Source organism: Vanellus vanellus (genome assembly GCF_965231255.1).
Source record: "Vanellus vanellus genome assembly, chromosome: 17".
Lineage (NCBI taxonomy): Eukaryota > Metazoa > Chordata > Aves > Charadriiformes > Charadriidae > Vanellus > Vanellus vanellus.
The window spans coordinates 11,958,607-11,982,602 of NC_138922.1; the positions used below are offsets into that span (position 1 = coordinate 11,958,607).

The following is a 23,996-nucleotide window of genomic DNA, read 5'->3' on the forward strand; positions in this document are numbered from 1 at the left end:
GTAGTGCTGAACCTGTTGCGGACGAGTTGGGCCCCTCTGAGACTTCTCCATGAGCTGCAGGAGCGCTGGAGGGGGTGACGAGGGCTCTACCTGGACTGCAGGCGGGGGACTTCTGTAAGCACGGTCCTTGTCACCAGCCTGGCGGGGAGAATCGGGGCCGGGGGGACGCAGGAGCAGCTCGGCGTGGGCCGGGCTCATGCTCTTCTGGCTGGGGCGGTGCAGCCATTCGTCTTTAGCCTCGCTAGAGCCGGAGGCGCACGCGATCACCTTACTGCTCACCTTTTTAGGCATAACGCGGTAGTTGTATTAGAACACAGAATCACCTTATCAGATGAGGATGACAAATTTTAAAGTCCTTAAGGTCAGATAAGCCCTGCTGGACATAAACGAGACAAAAATTCCAGGCGATAGCACGGAGAATTTGAAACAGTACTTAGCGTGTTCGTAGGGCTTCAGCACTTTCACAGTATCTGTTATCTGTCTCTAACATGAAAATGATTTGAGAAGATCTCCAAATTATTTCTTGCCTATTAGTTAAGGAATCTTAACTATGGTTTCAGAAGAACACTTGTATTCAATCGTAGTGATTTTGATTTACTTTTAAAGTACAGATTTAATTTGCTTGCATTTCCTTGTAGCAAGTGATTAGAGCATTTGCTGATGTGATGGTAACTCTATTTTTTTATTTGAAGTCATACCTCATTATGATGAAATGAAGCACAAACTGTTTAAGAAGTAAACATATTCGAGATACATAATGCTGCAGTTGGGCTCCGCTGAGGACTGATTTCAGCGGGAGGCAGGTGTGGTATAGGTTGCATCAGCAGCACTTACGGCATGAGCGCTAATCAGCCAGGTGTAACGGGCTGCACAAAGCTGATGAGCATTTTCAGGTTTGCCAGAAATCACTAAACCAGGAGACAAACTGCATTTCTAAGTGCGTGCAGATGTGAAGCTTGGCTAACGCAACTCTGTGCAACGTTCATCTGTGGTATTTTCTTGGCAAAGAAAATGAGCGTTCGGAAAGCATGACCCGAGCAGATCAGTAGACATGCTAACTATGCTCAAAGGAAGCAACCTTGGAACTGAACAGATCTCATAAAAAAGCTCTCTTTGAGCAGCGCACATGAGTAAATTGGAGTGGGAGAAAAAGGTTGGGTTTTTTTCCTCTCTAAATAATTTTCAACATTTAGCTTTTTATTGGCTTCTTTTCTATATTTAAATAGATATTTTGACTCATCCTATTAAATCTTTATGCAGGTTCCAGGAACATCTAATTCTTTTTCGGTGCTGCGTTTCTTGTGGAGAAGTAATTTACATTTTTGTGTATTGACTGTACTGAACGCACATGGTGTTTGATTAGAGGACGAAGCTGTAGTCAAACAAACCAGGAGAGTCAAGTTTCTGGACTGCACTTCTGATTTCAGTACAGTGGTGAAATGGGTCACTCTGGGGAGATGGACTCCAAGATGGCATGAAACCTGGCCAGAGCCGTGCTAATTGTCCTCGTAGGTTTTAATGATGTAGCAGTGAGTTGTACCCTGAGATTTCTGTTCTTTTAAATAAAATTTGACATGTACACTGTTTTCGAGTCTATACCTGTTACAGTTGCTCCATCTACATCTGGTGGAAGGTCCACGTAAAACTGAAATGCCCAGGAAATTCAAAGTTAAGGTCACTGTGTAAGTGACCGCTTCCCTAATTAAGAATAGCTCTTCTATATAATAGTTAGGTTGTAGTGTAATGGTTTTGTAATGGGGCCTTTTTCAAGAATCTGCAGACAGTGTCCTATAATTGGATGCTTAGTTTTTGAACAACTTCTACTTGCACACAGTTTGCAAATAAAGTACTGATAATGCGCCCTACAGAGCGTTTCAGTCCTTCCTTTAGCCTCAGGCTCTGTGATGCTGGATTAATTCACCAGCAAGTACGGCCCTAGGATGCGGTCCAGCTGGACGTACTCATTGGGCATACTTTCATACTGCGTAGGTAGGAATAGCCTTAATTCACAATATCTGTTCTGGCACTGTTGTCGGTGCTCACGCAGATGATGTCATACTGTTCAGCACCGGCAAAGAAATAGACGAAGAGAAAGAATGTGACATCTTCCCAGATTAAAGAGATGCTCCAAGAGATACTCGATTGAGTATTGAGGTCCCCCTAAGCAGTTAAGTTACTTCTGCTCATAAAGAATAAGCATTGCGTGCTTTCCATTAGCTTACGCTGTTGAATGTCTCTCTAGCTGTTGTTCTTCTCTGCCAACTCTGCGTTTCATTAACTACCAAAACCAGTTCCATCTTTGTATCTAAGACCTTCTGGGAACTGGACCATCTCTGCAGCAAATCTGGAGGTTCCTGCTTCGACTCCTTGGCATAACGGAGTCTTTGATCTGAGTGACACCTTTCACTTCATTAACTTGAACGCTAATAGCTGTGGTATAGATAGCTTTGTTCATCTGAGCAGCCAGATGAACTTTTTTCACACTCGTTGCAGCGATACCCTGGTTATTTACAGGGGGGCAAATAGGTCAACCATAAAACGTGGACATGTGTTCTTCCCGAGTATAATGATATCATTCCATTGGTATCTAATTATGATGTAGACATATGTTTTTCTCCTTGCTGAATGCATCTCTACCGGTTGTTGTATATGTGCCATTTTTTAGACTAAAATGTTTAAATGTTTGTTTGAATCTATTACATAGATTCTTTCGTTTAGGCCTTAGCTCTGAATGATCTAAAGAGCTTCTAATTCTTACCAAGAGGAGTTGGATATTCCCTAAGTCTCTTATTTTTTTTTCATTACAATCCAAGAACTATCGTCTAAGATATTATCTCTCTTTCCAGAGTAGTAATATTCTTGTGGGTTTGTGTTGTCGACTCTGTGTACGTTTACTTACATTTGGTTCTTGAACATTTCTGACGCTGTGTTACCGATTCACCAACTAATATTAGTAAAAATGAGCATAGTGCTTTGACTTTGTTGGAGAAATTCTGCCAGAAGCCTAGAAGAGCAAGAAAAAAGAGATATATTTCAAAAAGAGAAAAGATTTATATAGCAAAGTTAGCGTATGTTAGCACAAGAAGTGCAGATTATTTAATCTGTCTTTATAGTACCTTTACAGCAACTCTTGCAATAAAGTTTTGCTCACAGGTGAGGGGAGCAAAGCGATTTCCACTCTAGTGTGTCCCCTTTTGCTCTGCTCCTTCTTATTCCTCCAAAGAAAAGGAAAGACAGATGATGGTGGACCAGGAACGTGGTCACAGGAATTGCATCATCCCTTAGGGGAGCCATTTGGAGGAGTCTTCAGTCGACAGAGCCAAACATGAAGAGAAATATGGTAGAGTAATCTCAGGGATATTTCACTCAGATGAGACCAAACACAATTTATGGCTCTCTCCCTCCTGGAGAAATTTCAAGGCAACATTCTCAGTTTTTCACAGAGAGTTACTCTGTTTCTACCTCCTCTTAAAAAAAACCCAACAACAAAACAAATCAAAAAAACTCAGAAAAACAAACCAGGGAACAACAGGCAAGATTTCTGCCCATCGGTTGTATTTATAAAGCTGGTTCCAGAGGTAACCAAGAGTAGTTGGTATAATTGTCGCTGTGGAAAAAAATACGCACCTCTGAGCACTAAATTTACTCTTTAATGTCTTCGTTAACGTTTGGAGAGGAGATCAAGCACCGCGTTATTTGCATTCACAAATAACACCAGAGGGTTAAAAATTAAAATGACCGATGTAGTACTGTTAAGAAATGAGAACCAGGCAAGAAGAAGCGTAATTGAGCTAAATGATAAATTATTATAAAATACAGAATTAAAAAGATAGCTTTCCAGAGGGCAAGGACTGATATAATTAAAATTAGAGCCCTGTAACGTGGTCTGTCTTACAGCGCACCCTCGTTCACTCCCTGTTGTATCAGTGAAGCTGGTTAGTTGTTTGGGAAGTTTACTTGGGTTTTTTGTGGGCTTTGGGTTTTTCTTTTAAGCAGTTGGTAATAATCTATCTAAGAAGTATTCACAGGTGGGGTTTTTTTTGTCTTCTCTGTCTCCCATTTCTTTTTCAAGTCTGTGTCCAAACACCACTCCCAGTTCTGCCGCACCAGGGCACTCTCTGCTTTTTCTCCATTCTGTAACTTCCAGGCTGTAGCCTTTGGGGCGTATCCGTAATATCAAGACTCAGAAAATCACGAAGATGGTGGATAAGGTGAATGCTGAATTGTTATTGGCAGCCCAAGAACTAGGGCGTAGTTGCTGGAAACTAATAAGAGATTGGTTTAAAACTGGTGAAAGAAGGTACTTCTCTAAACAACCCACAGTGAGCTGCTGGAAGTGATTTCCACGGAGGCTGTGGAGGCAGATACTATCAGCTGGTTCCAAAAAGGACAAAACCAGTTTTATGAGCAGCGTGTCCGTGACCAGTCGCTGGTGGGAATAAGCGGGGATTTACCTTCTGCCCTCCCCGACACAGCAGTCGGGGGTGCGGGGCAATGCGAGGGGTGTGGGCCGCAGGAGGGGACCCGGTTGCCGCAGTCTCTGCGAGCGGCATCTCCCGTGGCTCGGGAGAGGACGTGGGGCTCGGGGGCCCGTCAGCCCGACTCTGGAGGACATACCTGATGGTTTTAGTACAGCGGATGTTTCGATCTTAACTTTCCTGCTTAGGAAGTGCGGGAGGCTTTGCCAGTGGCAGAATGACGGTTCTAATTGTTTTTCCAATGGTTTCCTGAGCCTTTCTTCACTATCCAAACAAACTGTAACACACCAACTTTATCTTGTAATACACAGTTGCTTATTATTTTTACTTTACTGAATATTTTTTAAAGCCCAATTGAATCGTTACCTCATTCTCTCTCTTTTTTTCACAATACTATGTGTCTTGGAGAAGGCCGATTGCGTGTAGGTGCAGTTTTCTCTAATTTACCAGTTTCACTTATCGTCCCATCCCAGGGTTCCTTATAACATGAGGAAAAACACTGGCTATTCGCCACTACGGTGGCTGATTGTCATGTGAGATTACTTTGGGGTATTTTTCTTAACAACTCGGCCAATTCATTCTTAAATTCTTTCAGCGTTACTGAATGAATACCATCGGGTCTGGGTGAGAGGACGGCTCCTGCGCCCGCTGCCCCGTTCCCGCATGCGGTACCCGCAGCCAGCGCTGCTGACTTCACGGGGGCTCGTTCATGGGTTTGGTTAGGCCAACACCGGTAACTGCTGTTTGTTACCGGGAATTAGTACACACCAAGTGGAAATTTCTCCTGCACCCCATGCCGCGCGCTCTGCGTTCTTACTTTCCTTGCAAGTTTCCGGGGCGATGCGTCCTTCACGCAGACTTGCCCCGGCGCCCCCCGAGCTGAGAGTCAGCACCCGCTGAAACGAAAGCTGCCCCATGGAACGTGTCCGTCGCGTCCCTGCTCGGGTCAGCATTTGGAGGTTGAAATATTTCACTATAGCCTTATTTGAGAAAAACATGCTGCTTTATCAAGACCAAACTAATATAAAGCGTCTTTATTGCTTATTTCAATTCTGGCACAATTTGAAGACATTGTTTACACGAATTTGCTCTTTCTTCATATCTTTATAGTAGAGAAAAGCTGCAGGTGGCTTTTTTTTTTTTTTTTTTTTTGCTTTTGGAGGGGAAGGAGTGTTTGGGAAATAGGGAAGGGGTAAAACCATGTTATTAGTCTTTCAGAGTCTTTCATGTGAAGAAACAAAAGTGTTCCAAAACAAGTCACTTACAGCTGCAGAACATGCCGTGCAGTAAAACCCACCTTCATTAAACGGGTGAGAAAGAATTCTAATTGTTTTGAAGTTCTTATGATCAGTCTGCATATGCTTCATTGTAATGTGATACTAAAGTGCCTCAATTATGATTTGTATATTTTGGTGCCAGAAGGTTTTTTTCTTATGCTAAATTATTAAGTTCTGTCAGCTGCTGGGCTGTCATATAGAGATACAGTAAATCACATTATATTTTGTCATGGATTACACGGAGCAATAAATTTGGGAACAGAGATCAAAGTAGTTTCACAATCGCATCTGAGTGTAGGAGGGGTGTTTAACTTGTAGAAAATCTGATTTAGGTGAAACTGTTGCAGTCCTTGTGTGAATTTGAGATGAATTTGGGTGTTTGCTTGAAAATGAATAAGGTACAAATCCCCAAAAGAGTTCTCCTGTATTTAGTTCAGAGGAGTTAATTCTGACCTACAGCTGCAGGACGGAGAACGGATAAATAATTAAACACTGGGAAAGTTAAGAGTCTCGCAATGACTTATTTATGGTTTTAATTGCTTTCGTGATTGAGCAATGTATTCCATTCTCTTTGTAATTGGGCCTTGGTGGACTTGCGCATAGTTAGTCATCGGTACAGTAACGCTTTCTGGCTCCGCGAAGCTGCCGTTCTTTTTGGGAAGCTTTGTTGCATTTAAAACTACAAAAAGTAATCCAGCATAATCTTGCTAAGGAACACTGATTGCTTCAGATCAGAGATTTGTTAGGGGATTTTGTCACATTTTCAGTGTTTGTCGTTCCAACTGCAGAAGCTTAACTTCTGTTGGGCTCTCGTCTAATGATATAACTTAGTAATACCCGGTTAACTGGGTAATACCGAGCCTGTCCTTTTGTTTCCAGTTTTCCTTCTATTTAATAAAAAAGCTTCTATCTCAAAATCATACATACGCAGGATTTTTTTCTAGTCATTATCCTCTTAACACTTGCTTGTTATTGCCACAAAATTCAACTTAAAACAGCAACGGAGAGTCTAAAAAAATAAAAATCATGTTCTTATCCCCTTATAGTCCTTTCAGGAGCCTCAGAGACTCTCCTTGGCAAAATCAAGGCATGTAAACAGAGCTGATATGCGATGATAAAGTGCACGGGTCTCAGAATTTCTGAAAGAATCGTGTATTGTAAAGCTCGTGTTAAGTAGCCTTTAAGTGAGTCAAACCGTGGATCAGTGTCACATCTCGGTGCTTTCGCCTTCTGTTTGTGGAGGAAGCGTTAGCTTTGATTTGCCTCTTCAGAGATGTTTAGCAGCCTCTCCCTTTGGGATTTCACTGGGTGTCAGCTGTTTGGGTACCAAAACCATCTGGGCCTGAGTGCTACAGGCTGTTCCGTAAACTCCGTCGTATTAGAGTGGGAGAGAGAGACAGAGTGCACATGGGCGCGCGAGGTGCCCGGGACTGCTGATGAATAAAGGCAGCTTGGGGAAGCTCAGATGATTCCCTTCGGGTGCATGTTTTACTTGCTCAGGCTCTGAAAGAGAAAATGTCGCCGCTTTTGAGATACTGTCTTAAACCCGCTTTAAATAACCGTCTTAGCTTAGTTGGACAGAACGGAAGAAACCCAGGAAATATTAAAAATCGTGATCCAGGCGTGTGTTTGTGCTGTACCTGATTTAGGTACCTGGCCGGGGGGAATCCAGGCTTCGCTACCCTAATGTGGAGAGTGTTGCAGTCTCAACATCTTCCCTAGCTTTACCCAGTTCACAGAGTCACAGTATCACAGAATTATCAGAGTTGGAAGGGACCTCTAGAGATCATCCAGCCCCACTCCCCTGCCAAAGCAGGATTGCCCAGAGCACATTACTCAGGACTGCATCCAGGCGGGTCTTGAAAATCTCCAGGGAAGGGGACTCCACAACCTCCCTGGGCAGCCTGTGCCGGTGCTCTGTCACCCGAACCGTAAAGAACTGTTTCCGTGTATTTGAACGGAACTTCCTGTGTTCCAACTTGTGCCCATTGCCCCTCGTCCTGTCACTGGGAACCATTGAGAAGAGCCTGGCTCCATCCTCCTTCAACCCACCCTTTAGATACTTGTACGCCAAGTTCATCTCGTTTGAATGTTGAGCAGAAGAAGGAATCGTGCGGTGAGGCACAAGCCACCTGCACCCCAACTGTTTTGGCAAAACGTCACAGATGGAACGATAATTCTCTGCCTGTCCTGCATCCTGCCTGATGCGTGCATCAGTACCGTCTTGTATAGAGTACATTTCAGGTATTGAACAATTTCACGTGGCAAACATAGACTATCAATCTGGTTTTAAAACCTTATACTCTATAGAAGGCTTGTTTGGTAAACCGAGTCGTGCAGTTGGTTTCAGGTAAGGTGCCTGGCTCACTGCGACGTTGAATAGAAATCCATATAAGCGAAGCTGGGAAATATTTAGATGCTCAGTAAATCCTCTTAGATGACGCTAGTAACTGCGTACCGCTGCAAAGATGGTAAAACTGCCGTTGGACACCATGCAGTTGGAGTCTCACAGAAGAATTTTTTGGAAGGGTTAAATGCCTGTGTTTAATTTCTCTACATAATTTCAGAATGATTAGAAATACTCTGTTAGTTTAACAGAAAGGACTGGAAATCAGAGTTTTCCTAAGGCACTAATTGCACAAGCAGTTTTTCAGTAGACCCCCATTAAGCACAGAATTGCCATACTCTGCAGAAAGGCAATTCTCCATACAGGTAGAGTGTCTAATTCATTTCTATTCATTCTTGGATTTTTCCCAATGAAAAGTACTTTGCACATGAATAAGAGGGTTTTTTTTTTTTCCTCTCCTAAAGATGTATGTTTAACAAAAAAAAAAAAAGAAAAAGAAAAAGAAAAAGATTTATAGACCTAGAAAAGAGGAATGTAAAATAGAATATTAATAGGATTTGTGGGTATGACAGATTGGGATTTCTATCATTCATTTTCAAAACCCTTGAAGTCATTTGGTACTTGACTAATTATTCTGTTAACATCATTTTGGATATTGAACTATTTTTAATGGTCTTTTGGGTGGCTCCAATTACATATTTGAACTGGTATGCTATTTTCACTGTTACACGGAGATTTGGCTTTCCATTTGTTATCTGATTGGTGGGGAGAGCAGCAGAAAGAACAAGAGTACCGGCGGAGGAAGTCACCCTCTGTCAGTGTGAGAGGCACATAAGGAAAATACATGTTTCAGGCTTTGAGGTCAAAATGAAATTTTTATGTACAATCAGATGAACTTAAAAGGTGATCTGCTAATCTCTGAAGTTTAAACAGACACCGTGCAGAGTGTTTTAACATACTTAATAACAAAAATTTCTACAGTTAGCTATTCTGAAGGTCATTTTCTTTTGACATCTGTCAAATTACACAATCTTAGATTTTGGTACAAAGCATAATGCTGTCAAACTTAAACAGAAATATTCCAGAATGTGGAGTGGTGTGTTGTTTTTTAAGGTAAATGGGCCCCATTTACATTAGTTCTTTGATGTTAAATTCTTTGCTGCACATCAGAGAACAGTTGCTTCTTCCCTGGAGCAAGTTTTCTTTCTTCTCCTTCCCCCACCCTTTGATTTTTTTCCTTCTTCTTTTTTTTTTTTTTTCTTCTATTTTGCTTACACTTTTATCTAACTAATTATGGAGGATCAGCTTATGTATGGCCATCATTTAGCTAGTTGCAGGCATTTTGAAAAATGGCTATTTCATAGTACCCTGAACAGATTTCTTAAATCTGCTTTTCTGTTAGTGAATACGAGTGTGTATATGTAACCCTCTAGTTTATGAGAGTTCTGTTTGTGGGGGTTTTGTCGTTCGATTATGTTTCGGGGAGATTGAAATCAGTCACAGTCATAGATAGATGAATAGGATTTCACTACGCATCTTTAACGCTTACAGATCTATCCCCGTTTGGGTCGCATAAGTTAGTTTTCCTATTAATTTTGAGGCATAACTGAAATCTAACTTTCTATCCAAAAAATCACCATTCCAAAGCTGGAAGATACAGTGTCATAGAATCGTTTAGGTTGGAAAAGACCCTTAAGATCATCGAGTCCAACCGTAAACCTAAAACTGCCAAGTCCACCGCTAAACCATGTCCCTATGCATAGATTTGTACTGTTCCAAAAAATTCTTAACAGCTGCGTTGTCGATGAAAATTCAGGATGTGCTAAACGCCTTCAAGGATGTTGCTGGAGGATGCAGTTGTCCGTGTGCCTGCCAAGCCCCTCGTGCAGCTAGAGCTGCTCTCCACGCTGGCCGTGGCCGTACCGGTACTGCCGAGCAGCCCCCGAGGCTGCTTAGCGCACATCTTCATCGGGTGGAACTAGAACCAAAAGTCCCCTCTAATTCATCTTATACCTTAAAAATAACATCTAAAAACTTTGTAATTAGGGTAGGACACGGTGTGCTTTTGGGGTGTGGTCCCATCGTAGATCCTTTGCTCTCTTATTCTTAGCAATGCTGTTCTGTCTCATGAAAGGGAAAAAAAGAAAATCAGACTGTGTTAGAGTAGCATCCATTAATTTGGATACCACATCTGTAGTGCTAATACCGTTTTTAATTTTTACGTGAAATGTTTTGTTGAAGTCGGTACAGTTTTGCTCAGCAACCACAATATGATGCTTTCAGGCTTGTTACAGAATTACAGTTGGTTTTTAAAACCAATTAACTGTAACAAGGACATAATCTTTATAATGCAAAAGTCCTCACTCTGTAATATAAAATAACTGCATGTAAAATTGTCATAATCAGATAATTTTAGCTAAAATATGTATTAACTGTGTGAAACTAAACAGAAGTTAATTTCTGAATCGGTGGGATTCCTCTATGGCTTATCCAATTTAAGCCTTTTTATTATAAATGGATATTACAATTGATATTTCTGACGAATCTTTGCCAAGTGTGAATTTCAACAGCTACCTCTCGCCCACGGAAAACTAGTTTAAGACCATTAACTATATTTGCAGCGCTGCCCATTGCTATAAAAAGAGTTAGACCTTAATGAATACCGGCTGACCCTCCAAACGTTCACCTTCCAGTTGGATTCTTATTCATTATGTTTCTGAAATAGCATGTAACCTGAAAGCCAGGGAATGCCCTTAAAATAATACCGAAGCAGCTTGTGCTTCGTACAATGCGTGAGCCGAGCAGCCTCTTATAAAAGAAGGAGCCCGGGCAACTGCTGCTCCTGGACACCTCGCCATTTTTATCCTTCTCGTTTGTCAAAATAAATGTAATATAAATCCTCCGCGATGTTCACTGTACACAGTTATGAGCATTTGCTTTGCTGTAAGTCATTCCTTAAAAAAAACATAAGTAAAAAGGTGCTGGTTTGTGTGTAGCGGAGCTACGTGTGCCCCAGGGGAGCAGGTTTGTGCCTCCCAGGGCTGCGAAGCAACAGCCTATAGTCAAGAGGTAGTGAATTCGTGTAGTCGCAGGTTTTGAAAAGGGAGAAGTTTGGTATTTCCGCAGTAAAAGAAGGTGGAAAAGAGTGTTCCTGTGCGTCCCCATGACTTAGACCTTTTCAGCTGACCCGTGTGCTGCAAGCTGTAGAAACTGCCTTGTGCAGAGCTCCGCCGGTGCTCCCCGCGCGGCGTGTGACGGTGCGAGACCCCGCCGTGTCACACCAGAGGGGGAAAAGCTGCAGTCGGCCGGTGTGCTTGGTTTTTATTGCACGGGGCCGAGATCGCCAGTTTTGGACCGCCAGAGCCCGTCCAAATGGGGTTTTGCCATCTCCTGTGGAAGTTTGGGTAGCTCGATGCTTCTGAGGATCAGACCGCTCAAATAAGGATGTTTGGGACTGCAAGTAAATGCAAGAATTTGTGGTTTGTCCGTGGCTGGGAGACAACTTATAAATATTTTGCTAATTGGAATTTGTTAAAGCCATCATAAAATGAAATGTTGTGATTGCCTTTAAATAAACTGGTGGGATATACTTTCTTTGCCTTCAGTTAGGAATGAAACACTGAAATTCAGCATATCTTTCTTCTGGATCGCCTCTGTCGTGTCTATTGGGGGTCATCCTGGTTCCACTCAGTGTGAACAAACAAGCTCTAATTTGTTTATGAAAGTTATGAGTGGTTTTTTTATTATTTATTGGGATTTCTTCTATGGGTTCAGGAGGTTATAAAGCTGCTTCTATGAAAGATGAAGACTTTTACCCCGGGCAAGTTGAGCGAGAGCAGCTGTAATGTGATCTTCTTCGCGGTGCCGTGCTGACGAGTATCTCTCCCTTTCTGGGAGTAACAGTAATTTATACTATTACTGTAATTTATTTTTTGCTTTTTTTCCCTAAAGATAAACTGGCAGTTTCAGTCACTTTACGATATGCAGTGGCGGTAAAACGTAATCTGAAACTATATAACAATACAGTGGGAGGTCAGCCTGAGCGCCAGGAACAGAGAGCTGTTTGGCATAACTGCCTCTGCCTTGCTGCTCTCTCTTTATTTATGCAGCCCCACAATATGCCCTTAGAGTGCTTGTGGCACACTTTGTATGGTAAATGCAGAAGAAGTGGAACTCAATTTGTCTGGTGCTCCAGAATTCTCATATATGCTGTTTCAAACCAGTATGTAGTGGCATTATCTCTATTTATAACAAAAAACCAACCAAAACATGTGTTCTCAAAAATTATGTGCATATTTGATAATTGGCTTTGATGATTAACTTTTTAGTAGATTTCTCAATACCAATGAACAGATGAAATATGAAGACCTCCATATGTTTCATAATCCTGGAATTTGAAGGGACTCGAGATCTGAAATTGCAGTATCATATAAACTTTAGGATTATTTTTAACTGGCTGTAATATACTTTACGTTAAGCTGCATCATACATAACTGCCGGGGTCGTACAAGAGGATGATTTGAGCCCTGTCGTGCTTGGTGGTGATTCGCAAACGCTGTCTGCAACTTTAAGCTCCTAAATTTATAGTCCGGTAAAATCGATAAGACTTATTTGCCCGACCGAAGTCCCATGGCGGTGGCCGAGCTGGCGGCCGGTCCCGTGGCTGGCGCTGAGCGGGGCTCGGGGGCTTCGCTGGTCGCCCAGACCGGGCGCTGGCACACAGCGGCGGCTGAAGGAGCTTGTGTTTGTGCGCCGGATGCTCTGCCGTGAAACTAAGGACGACAGATCAAAGATTTGAACGCGAGGTCAGATAGATTTTGAAAACTTAATCAGCTTAAATTTGCTTCAGGACTCGGCTTCGTAATATTCTGTCCCCCTAAGAAAATATTTTTCTTAGACACCTGTCCTCAAATTTTAGAGCCAAGAACGCCAGAGCGCTTGGCGGTTCGTTTGAGGACAGTGTTTTGAGGGCGGTCTATCAACAGAATAACATGACACTTTGCAAGAAAAATACGCAGCGGAATGGTGTCCTCAAATTAAATTGAAATTATCTTTGAATTATTGAGACTGTCTAATTATTTCTGAAATTGAATTATTTGAGGGAAAAAACCTTAAGAGCTACTTTCGCCCAGAATTGCAGAAATATTTGCTTATTGGATTCCACTATGACAAAGCAGCCTTGTTTTCAGCTTGTTTTATTCTTTATCTTTGAATTGTGAAAAAAATGGAAGAAGTAAAGAGCTGTACGTCCCAGAGCTCGCGGTCGGTTCAGCTGCCCGTTGGGGTCCATTTTCAGTGTAGTCGCCCCCTTTAAATAGGAAAGGACGGGCGGTGGGACAAAAGGCAGCTGCAGACACCACGCTGAGACACGAAGTCGTGTCCCCCATGTCGCGCTGGACCCTGGCAGCCGGTGCCCGCGACTTTCTGCTTTCCCTTTCCCCGCGTCCAGAACCGAAGCCACCCCGAAAAACTCGTGTGTGTGTCGCCTCCCTCCCCCTGCCGCGCACACACACACACACTCTCACTCTCTTTTTTTTTTTTTTTTTTTTTTAATCCGCAGAAGTCTTTATGTTTTTCTAATAATTGGCAGCAGAGGTACAATTTCTCCCCTCTTTTAAGTGATGAATAGTTGGCCGGAGATCAAAGGCAAGCCCTCGCGGTTTTTTGGCTGCCGCGAAAGGGCGTTGGAGCTGGCGCGGGTCCCGGCCGCTCAGCGATAGGCATGTGGATGAGGTGCCAAGCGGAGGGGTCGGTGGCAAAGTGTCTGTACACGTTCTTCGTCTGAGCTAATCTGGTCGCCTTTTGTGTGTGTTTCAGGCGAACAGCCGGCTGAAGCAGACCGAGAAGGAGTACAGTCAGAAGCTGGCTAAGTCCTCGCAGGTAGGCAGCGAGGAGGCGGGAGCCTCACGGGAATCCATTGGATTTGGAAACTTGATGAAAAGTGTCATTACTTCTGCTCTTACGCGTAGGTCTTGATGATCGAGAGAAGCCACAACCGCTTCCCAAATCAAACATCCAACGTCTTTCTTGCAGCTTTTAACCCTTCAAAAACCACAGAGCATTATGCTGACAAGAAGAAATGGGTGGGGGTTCTCAGAGTTTTAAACTTCGTCTTTTTCATCTCCTTTTCCATCTTCTGAGGACCCAAAAGGACTGAGTCCTCCGTCAGTCGGTGGGAAGGGAAGGTGAGGTGCAATGAGCTCATCAACAAGCACATCTCCTAAAATCGGGAGCACTCGCACCACCGTGACTTGCATTTCATGTCACCAGGTGGTGTTTGCCAGCAGCGCCGGTGGCAGGACGATGGGTCCAACCGTGCCGTCTGGACGCTTGTTGCTGTTCCAGTCAGTTCAGCATTTCTGCCCAAAACAGCACTTCGAAAAATGCCGGTGTCCTGAAAGCGAACTGGTTTTGACTCGACTTTTTGTTCTTCAGAGTAATCTTTCGAACATGGAAGATGAAAATGTGGGTTGAATTTACATATATGCTTAAAAACGAGAAGACGGGATGATTTTTGAAGTATTTCAGCTTTCAGTTTGATTGACAGGTAGTACTGAACTGTGAAAAATGATGGAGATGCAACCAGAAGTTAAGCTTTTAATAATAAGAAAATTGCCACAAGGATTTATGTGGAGGTGTCATTCCTCTCATTCCTCCCAACCGCAGCAGAGTCCCTGCCTTCTCCCTGCAAAGTGTGCTTTCAGCAACAGCAGTAATAGTCTAATAATACTCTTTTAAAATCAATAAAAACACTACAAAGAATGGTTTGGAAGCCTCAAACTCGGTACAGGTGATCAGTGAGAGAATGAGAAGAAACTGCAAACTTTACTGTTTTACAAACACTTTAAAATATTTTAAAAGTCCTGATTTCAGCTTTTTAGTTACTTTCGAGTCTCATTCTCTGTCAAACTTGTCCAGAATTGTGGCTTTAGCTGTTTCAGTGAAATATATTGGACTATCACATTTTTTCACGCCACGATTTTTGAGACTGCATTTATCAGAATCATTGTTAAATATATTTTTGCATTATATTTCTAAAACCTGATGTGTATTTTCTGCACATTTCATAGAATCATAGAATGGTTTGGGTCGGAAGGGACCTTGAAGACCACCCAGTGCCACCCCCTGCCCTGGGCAGGGCCACCTCCCCCCAGCCCAGGTTGCTCCCAGCCCCGTCCAACCCGGCCTTGAACACCTCCAGGGATGGGGCAGCCACAGCTTCTCGGGGCACCCTGCGCCAGGGACTCACCGCCCGCACAGTCAACAATTTGTTCCTCATATCTCATCTAAATCTCCCCTCTTCCAGTTTGAAGCCATTGCCCCTCGTCCTGTCACTCCATGTCCTTGTAAAAAGTCCCTCCCCAGCTCTCCGGAGCCCCTTTAGGCACTGGAAGGCCACAATAAGATCTCCCCGGCGCCTTCTCTTCTCCAGGCTGAACAGCCCCAACTCTCTCAGCCTGTCCTCCCAGCAGAGGGGCTCCAGCCCTCCCGGCATCTTTGTGGCCTCCTCTGGCCCTGCTCCAACAGGTCCATGTCCTTCTTATGCTGGGGACTCCAGAGCTGGACGCAGTACTCCAGATGGGGTCTCAGAAGAGTAGAGTAGGGGGGCAGAATCCCCTCCCTCGCCCTGCTGGCCACACTTCTGCTGATGCAGCCCAGGATACGGCTGGCCTTCTGGGCTGCGATCACACACTGCTGGCTCATGGTGAGCTTCTCATCAATCAGCACCCCCAGGTCCTTCTCCTCAGAGCTGCTCTCCATCCATTCTCCACCGAGCCTGTATTTGTGCTTGCGATTGCCCTGACCCAGATGTAGGACCTTGCACTTGGCCTTGTTGAACTGCATGAGGTTGGCTTGGGCCCACCTCTCCAGCCTGCCCAGGTCCCTCTGGATGGCATCCCTCCCCTCCAGCATGTCTACCTCACCAAACAGCTTGCTATCCTAGGCAAACTTGCTGAGGGTGTGCTTGATCCCACTGTCCATGTCACCAACAAAGATGTTGAACAGCACTGGTCCCAGTACTGACCCCTGAGGAACACCACTCTTCACTGGTCTCCACTTGGACATCGAGCCGTTGGCCACAACTCTTTGCATGCGACCATCCAGCCAATTCTTTATCCACCGAGTGGTCCATCTGTCAAATCCATGTCTCTCCAATTTAGAGACCAGGATATCGTGTGGGACAGTGTCAAATGCTTTGCACAAGTCCAGGTAGATTTCTTTGCATACAGAGAGGTTGTGGGGTCTCCATACTTGGAGGTACTCAAAGCCCACCTAGACATGGTCCTGGGTGACCCTGCTTTGAGCTGGTCCCTTCCACCCTCACCGACTCCACAATTCTGTGGTGAATTGGAGAGAATGCTCTCCTGCATGCCTTTTTAGTCATTTGTTGAGAGCCTTATTTATAAAGAAAGAAAGAAACAACAAAAAAAACAACCTCATTTTTTTATCCTGCCATCTGAACCCGAATAGCTGAAGATTGATAAAACTCCAAAAGCAGCGTTCAATGCATGCCAGGCCTTAAGGAGGAGATCCTTTCCACCGCTAACTCTGTTTTACCTTTTGGCATTGTCATTTTTATGCTATTGCCGTGCCTAGTGAGTGTAATCAAAGTCAGCCCCTCTACGCCAGACCTAGTTTGCTGTCAATACAAAAATGGCTCTTGGTCCATTCATTAAAGCCAGATGGAATAATTTAAGCATTTCTGAATTTTTAAACAAGGGGTGAGGGAAATTGCTTTATTGTTACAGTGGGAACACCTCGGTAGTGTCGTGCAAGGTAATAACTATTTAACCTAAATGACATAATAAATTTTGTCAGACTGAAATTTATTGGCCTGTAGAATAGGCTCAAAATGGAAAGATTTTGAGACGTGGGTTTTGTTTTTTTTTTTTTCTTTTTTTAAGCTAGGCATTGCTGTAGCTAATACACTGTTCTCTTTATTGGGGAGAGATGGACCCGGTGACCAGAACTGGCATTCCTCTGCGCTCCGTGGCAGACACAACACATACATCATATGTCAGAGCTATTTGGCGCAATAAAGGAGTTTCACCCCAACGTCTGAATTTCTTTACTTTTGTGGGTTTGACTCAAATCCCTAAAGTTACTTGAACATAGGTTTTTTTTGTAGCTCAGTATTAATAATAGGTCAATTGCAGCTTTTCTTGTGGTCATGTTGCTGACAACATCTGTCTAATCTTACTCTCTGTGGCCTCTTGGAACATTCACTTTTAACACCCACACAGAGAAGATATTTCAAGAAATTTCCTCTGAAGTTTATACAAAGTAAACAGATATTTTTTTTTCTCTGAAAAGTACTGCACAAAGCAGATCTTTCTCCATCAATTCATGCTGAAATTTCCTTGCATGCTTTTCGGAACTCCTATGCCAGTCCAGGGTCTTAACCCAGTAAAAGCTTTAAATCTCACTTTTATGTTATATTAAAGGGTTTGTTATCTTGTTTTCTTTTTAAAAAGTGACAAAATGGAACATACACAAAGTGGTATAGGTTTGCATGGCTTCGAGTTGTTACCTTAATAATGTGTACGATCCACGGCTTTCTCCAGCTCTCTGACCGGGTGTTACACAGCCAGCAAAGCCAACTGTGCAAATTGTGTCTCGCGTAGACGATGATCTAAATTGCAAAACCAGTGATACAGCTTAATTCTGCCGGAAGAGTTGCACCTATCCAGATAATCTCTAAACTTTGGCCCATTGATCTCGTTAAGAGCAAACAGCCTTCCTTTTGATCGGTGTAGTATCTTTTTTAATATGTATTTGCTTTTGGTAAATAAATACAGAAATATCCGTGTAGGTTTTACTCGTTATCTTTGTTACTCTCTGGGGTTTTCAGGTAGTAAAGCAGATAAATAAATTTACAGCAGAGTTTTAATCAGTCCTTTTCCCCTTCCCCAGTGATTCTAGTACCGTCATTTGTAGAGCCTCTCTTACTATGTTAGTCCTGTCCTATCAGTAGCTTCAAAAAACCCAAACAAACAAAAGAACCCACACCATTCTTTCCTAAATAACTGTGGTATAGTCAAACGTTTCATTGAGGCGGCCTTGCAGACACCCAAGTCTGAGCGCTCTGGTCGTCTCTCCCTGAGCTCGCTGGGCACTGACGAGTTTTTAGAATCGGACTGTCTTTTGCTGCTACAGCAGCTTAACCTTAAGCTTGGACATACACATTACAGTCAGGGGCACGCCCGTACCTTTAGGTGCTTTGCTGGGTGATGACTTACATGTCAGCAAGAAATTCTGTAAACATGCCTAAAGGATGGGGTTTAGTTATGACTAAACGCAGTGATAAAAAAGGTGAAACAAGTAAATTTCAACAAATCATGAGTGAATGTTGTCAACGGTCTCGTTTTGGGGTCCTGGACGTTGAATTAGGTCCCCACTGTATTGCTAAGCAGAACACGCTCCTTTCAGCAGCTCAGAAATTTCCCTGTCAAGTTTAAATTTCAGTCCAGTATGTAAATTGGGGTGGTTTTCTTCTCTGCAGTATCAGGCTACAGTGTCCCTCTAGAAAACCGCCACCACCATCACCACGTGGCTTTGCGCTCCTGGTGTCGGTGCCGCGGAGGACTGGGAACGTGCTCTGTTTTGAAGATCGCAGATGTGCTTTGTTCTCATGAGTAAATATTTTGGAATGCCATAGTGGAAAACCCTTCCAAATATTTTGTGTTCAGCAATTTGTGTCATTCGCAGCCTCACTATATTCCTTTTTCTCCTGCGCAGAATTTCACGCTCGCTGGTGTGTAATATGTTAATTTAAAATATTTAGCTTGCACAGCAGAGTTTGCCGATGCCATGCTTGTACCGAGCATAAAAACATGCAAAATACATGCCTTTTACTGAAGAGGGATTTAGCATGCTGTTTTCTTTTTAGATCATAGCTGAACTGAAGACAACCGTTTCCTCTCTGACGGAGGAGAACAGCCGGCAGCAGCACCGGCTCCAGGAAGTTGTACACCAGTTTGAAGATAAGAAGCAGCAGCTGATTACAGATAATGACAGAGCAATCAAGGTAATCTGGGGGTTTTAGTCACTGATGCTACTGGCTGTTGGAGTGTCATTAAAAGTTCTGCGGTGGGCAGGTGAATGCAGGCATCGTTCCTGTTCGCACAGCGCGCGCTAATTCCATCCGCCCCACCGCCACTCGGGTGTAGTTGGTGACTCGGGCGCTCTCTCCTCTCCCTGATCCTACGCCGCCGTAAAACGTTCGGGGTTTTTTTGAGTCTAATCCATCCACTGCAGTCAAACACTTGAAACTTTTCCTCTTCTCTTTCTTTTAATACTGACTTGGATGTTTTAACGTATTTTATGCAGTGCTTTTGGTACTTGGCGAAAAGGTGAAAAATGGGAGAGGCGAGTGACAGTCCCGAGGGCCGGCAGCGTGGCAGGGCTTTAGCGGGGTCTCCGCAAGGGATCTCACCTCGCGTGTTTAAGGCTGCGATGAAGGGAAGTATGTTCTTAAGCTCCACTGAACACCAAGTCTCTGCTAAATACCAATAGAATAAAGTTTTTGTTGCTTGTAACTTTTTTTCATTAGATTTCTGCACATTTTGCGTGGAAATGGCCTTTTTCAAAGAATCGTTAAAGGACTACAGGTTCTGAATATTCGGACTCTGTTCCTTCCTGCTTTGACACCCTGATTCAAAGCGGCTGCAGAGAATCCCACCTGCGGAAGCAGGCAGAATTACTTTTTAAACATTTTTCCTTTCAGAGTAGTAAAGAGCAACGGAAGATTTTTGAAACTATGTAATCTGCTGGGGTGGACAACCAAAACACTTCATTAAAAGTTGTATAGAAGAAGGAAATTCCTTTTTTCTTAGTAAAGACATTTACTAGTACCAAACAAAGTATTGTGTTGTTAAATCTAGAGACTCATGAAAAGATTAACTCCTACAGTTTTTCTAACTTTTTGTGCTGAAAAGAAACCATGGGAGTTTTTATGTGTTAGAACTACTGATGCTCAATTGCGGTACAGTTAATGTTGTCCCCTATGTTTGAATGATTTACGTAAGGAAATTAGGTTGACATTACTATCTCATCATCTTCAGAGTGTTCTTTCTGTTTAATGATTATTTTTTTTTCTTCAAGGGAAACGTCTCTATCTCTGTGTGTGTGTGTGTGTGTTGAAGAACAGAATTTTCTTTCTGATCCATCTTTAGTCTCTTCTGTCAAAGGTACAACCGTACAGATGTTGGCTGTAATCTGTTATCCAAACTGGATCCCTAGAGCTAGCTTTTATTATCACTGGGATCTGCAAATAGTTAAATCACATTATTTTGTGGTACAGGTGGATTTTTTCCAATTAGGAAAATGTGCTATTTGTAGTTCTCCACTTCTCCAGTGGCCACCTGAAAAACAAACCCCGCGACAGTGGATGAGTCTTCAGGACTCATCTTCAGGACTTCAGTTAGAACACAGGAAGTTCCGTTCAAATACACGGAAACAGTTCTTGACGGTGCGGGTGACAGAGCACTGGCACAGGCTGCCCAGGGAGGTTGTGGAGTCCCCTTCCCTGGAGATTTTCAAGACCCGCCTGGATGCAGTCCTGAGTAATGTGCTCTGGGCAATCCTGCTTTGGCAGGGGAGTTGGACTAGATGATCTCTAGAGGTCCCTTCCAACTCTGATGATTCTGTGATTCTGTGATTCTGTGATTCCGTGTAGTCAGAAATATGCTGTTACCTGACAGTTATCATGCATTGTACCTTCTCGAGTTATATATTTGAAATATGTATTTTAGGCTATTTATCAGCGGTTGAATTTATGGATTCATTTCAACTAAGTTACGTTCAGTGGAAGTCATTCAGCTGTTGTTATCAGCAGGTTTTGTTATCGGCAGGTTTTGAAGACTAACGATGATGGGTTGTATGAAGTCCTCCTCCATGTAAACCTGTGTTCAGCTATTCTAAACTTAATTTTGACATGATTACATCAAAAATGTAATGAAATACATAAAACCCAAAGGGTAATTCTGCCCAGGGTCGCTGAGTGGTGTCCCAGAGTTTTTAGCACTGGTGCTGCAAGTATGTTTTGTAAGATTTGGTCAATTTGGGGAGGAAATTGCAGGAGCTATTGTGCTTGGAGTTCTTGAACTTTGTTTAGTATCATTAATATTGTACTTTTTTAAAAAAAACACTTCCTTTGAAACCACTGATTTAATGGAAATTTACTGAAAGCCAGATAACCAAACAGAAAGTTCTTAGTAAGGTGAGCGGCTGTGTATGCTTCTGGAAGCAGAAAGAAGTGTTGTTAACATTCAGTCACTTCGTATTTTTAAGAACTGCACATACTTCTAGACGAGCATATGCAGAAATACTTTGCTTTTTATTAGCCTGGGGCAAAAAAATTGCTTTTGATGAAAGTGGAATCCTTGATGTCCTAGAGATGGGGAACATCATCTAACCTAGGATAAGCTGAAGACCTTGAGGGATGATTAAAGAAACATTCTAAAGACAAAGCAATTCTTAATATAGCATAAGCCTTTGAGAAGACTGAATATAATATAAGCTATTGAAAAGACTATCGTTAAAAAACGGGCATTTGCTAAATATAACATTAATTTAAACTAACATTGAGGAACAGATTGCAATTTCCTTTATATGGTATTGGGTTGACTTCCTGTAAGACCTTCCAATTATTATTTCCTTTCAAAGGGAGAAATACATTTTTACAGAAACCAACTGGCTCTCAGAGAAGTTTTGGATTTAGTCAGTAAAGTGATATCCAGATGTGGATGCCATAATACATGATTTTGATGTTAATTCAAATTCCTGACTCTTTGCTAGTTAAAGGCTTCTAAGTTGTTATTTCACAATTGTACCTATCTCCTTCATCTTGATGGTTTCTTTTTAAATACTATCTTAAACATGGGTGAAAAAAGATAAATGAAACTTTTAAGAACATTTTGCTTCTTTTGACAACCTGAAAGCCAATCTGAGCAACCCTTTGTGGCTTCAGAGGGCCTCAGGTTGGGTCAATTTGAGACAAGTGCCTGAAGTACTTGGCATTCTGTGCTGCGCCGTGATTTGTCTGGCTAAGGGCAGGTCGAAGTTTGTGCCATCAGTCATAAAATCAGGATAACATTTTGGCTCAGCACATTCCTTTCTTGTGGCTTATCAAGTAACCAACTTGGATGCCACCGCGGTGCAATGTCTAATAGCAACGACCTAAGAAGCAGTGGTCTGCCAAGGCGTTGAAGAGCTGCGTGTCTCCTTCTCGCTGCTGTTGGGTTTGAGCCTGTTGGGATTACGACAGCGTTGGCACGGAGAGCGATCCCAAAAGCAGAGCTCGCCGTTCAGTGCCGCCCAGAGATCTTTGCTTTGAACTTACCGGGACTCGCGTTCTTTGGAGCAGAGTGCAAGGCCGCTGAACTGGGCTGGCACGGGGCAAATCCGGCAAAGCTCACCTGGTCTCTGGGCCGTGCCTCTCCTGTAACGTGCTTACGCTTCAAAGATCGGGAACCATTGGTTTAGACCATAGCGTTAGTTGAGAGCACAATTATATTGATGCCCTGCAGACGCTTGGAAAAGCTGCTGAAATCGCCACGTCTGTTAACCCATTTGTGATGCTTTAGAGCGGGATTTCGGCAGGCGCCCTCCAGTAAGGGATTGAGTGCTGAACTCCTGAGAATGTCTATGCAGGAGCCACGTTGGTCATTGAAGTGTAGTGTAAACTTATTAAGGTTAAATTTAAACTAGCTTTCTTGCATCCCGATAGCAATCTACCCACCACAACCCGGAGCTCAATGCTGTCGGACGGTCAGAGCATTTACCTCTCTCTCCTGCTGCTTTTGGCCGCGGTTCCTGGCTGGACGCGGCACTAGCATGGAGCTGACTGCATTGTAGGGACACCTGGAGGGTATTTATGAAATCCCAGCCTTAGGTTTTGGGGTTTTTTTTATGAAATCTTTTTTGGATCCTGGGATTGAAAGTGCCAAACGGTTCCTGGGCTTGGAACTGCAAAACATATTCAGAGCATTTTAATGTAGAAGTTGATGGCCAAGTAGGGACTCCACATCAAAAAGTAGTTTCTGGAAAGAAATGGATGATGGAGAGCACGCAGTGACAAACCCACAACAGAAAAGGGAGAAAATGATGCTTTTTGCCAGAGGAACCACATTTGTTATTTGGCTCATAATACAGATTCTAGGATTCTGTTATATCCCCTGAATTAACACCAAAACTTCATTAGCAAAACATGGTTTGAAGATGACATATTTCAACACTTTGTGTGTCAGCCAGCTTATGATCAGATTAATTCTGTTAATAAATAAGATTTAAAAGATTTCTAGGAAAGAATGTCATATAATTATGTTCCCTTTCGTGTGAAAAATTTTTGAAACTATTGTTTTTCTTTGTTATGTTTAAAAATGTTGAGAGGGAAAAAAATCAAAAGGGTGTTTTATAGCCATAGCAGAACAAAAGAGAAAACTTCTGGTTTTAAATTGTGTGGATCTATGTGGGCACTGAGTATTCTCAACATCATCATATATTTGTTACATGTTGTCTTATCTTGGAGAAAAAAAGATAATTTCCTCTATGCAAAGGTTGGACTGAGGATTTTATCAACATAGTGAAATTTCTCAATGCAATTAGGACAAAATACGTATTCTGCTATAGTGCTGCCTGCGTCAGTCCTTGTGTGGGGTACTCAGTAGGGCTACTAAGTTCGGGGCTCCCCGGGTCAAGAAGGACAGGGAACCACTGGAGAGGGTCCAGCAAAGGCCTATAGAGATGATGAGGGGACTGGAGCATCTTTCTTACGAGGAAGGGCTGAGGGACTCGGGGCTTTTGAGTCTGGAGAAAAGACTGAGGGGGATCTTCTCAACGCTTATCAATCCCCAAAGGGCGGGTGCCGGGGGATGGGAACAGTCTGTTTCC

The 23,996-nt window shown here is 43.0% G+C and overlaps 1 protein-coding gene across 1 annotated transcript in view; it reads left to right on the forward strand.

Annotated features, from left to right (window-relative positions):
• CEP112 (centrosomal protein 112) overlaps positions 1 to 23,996 on the forward strand; it is a gene marked incomplete at its 5' end in the record, with an annotated part of 177,864 nt that overhangs the window by 114,832 nt on the left and 39,036 nt on the right. Inside the window, 2 exons of the mRNA XM_082492412.1 lie at positions 13,920 to 13,982; positions 18,994 to 19,131. Of these exons, the coding sequence (XP_082348538.1) occupies positions 13,920 to 13,982; positions 18,994 to 19,131 (201 nt within the window). The remainder of the gene's footprint in view (positions 1 to 13,919; positions 13,983 to 18,993; positions 19,132 to 23,996) is intronic.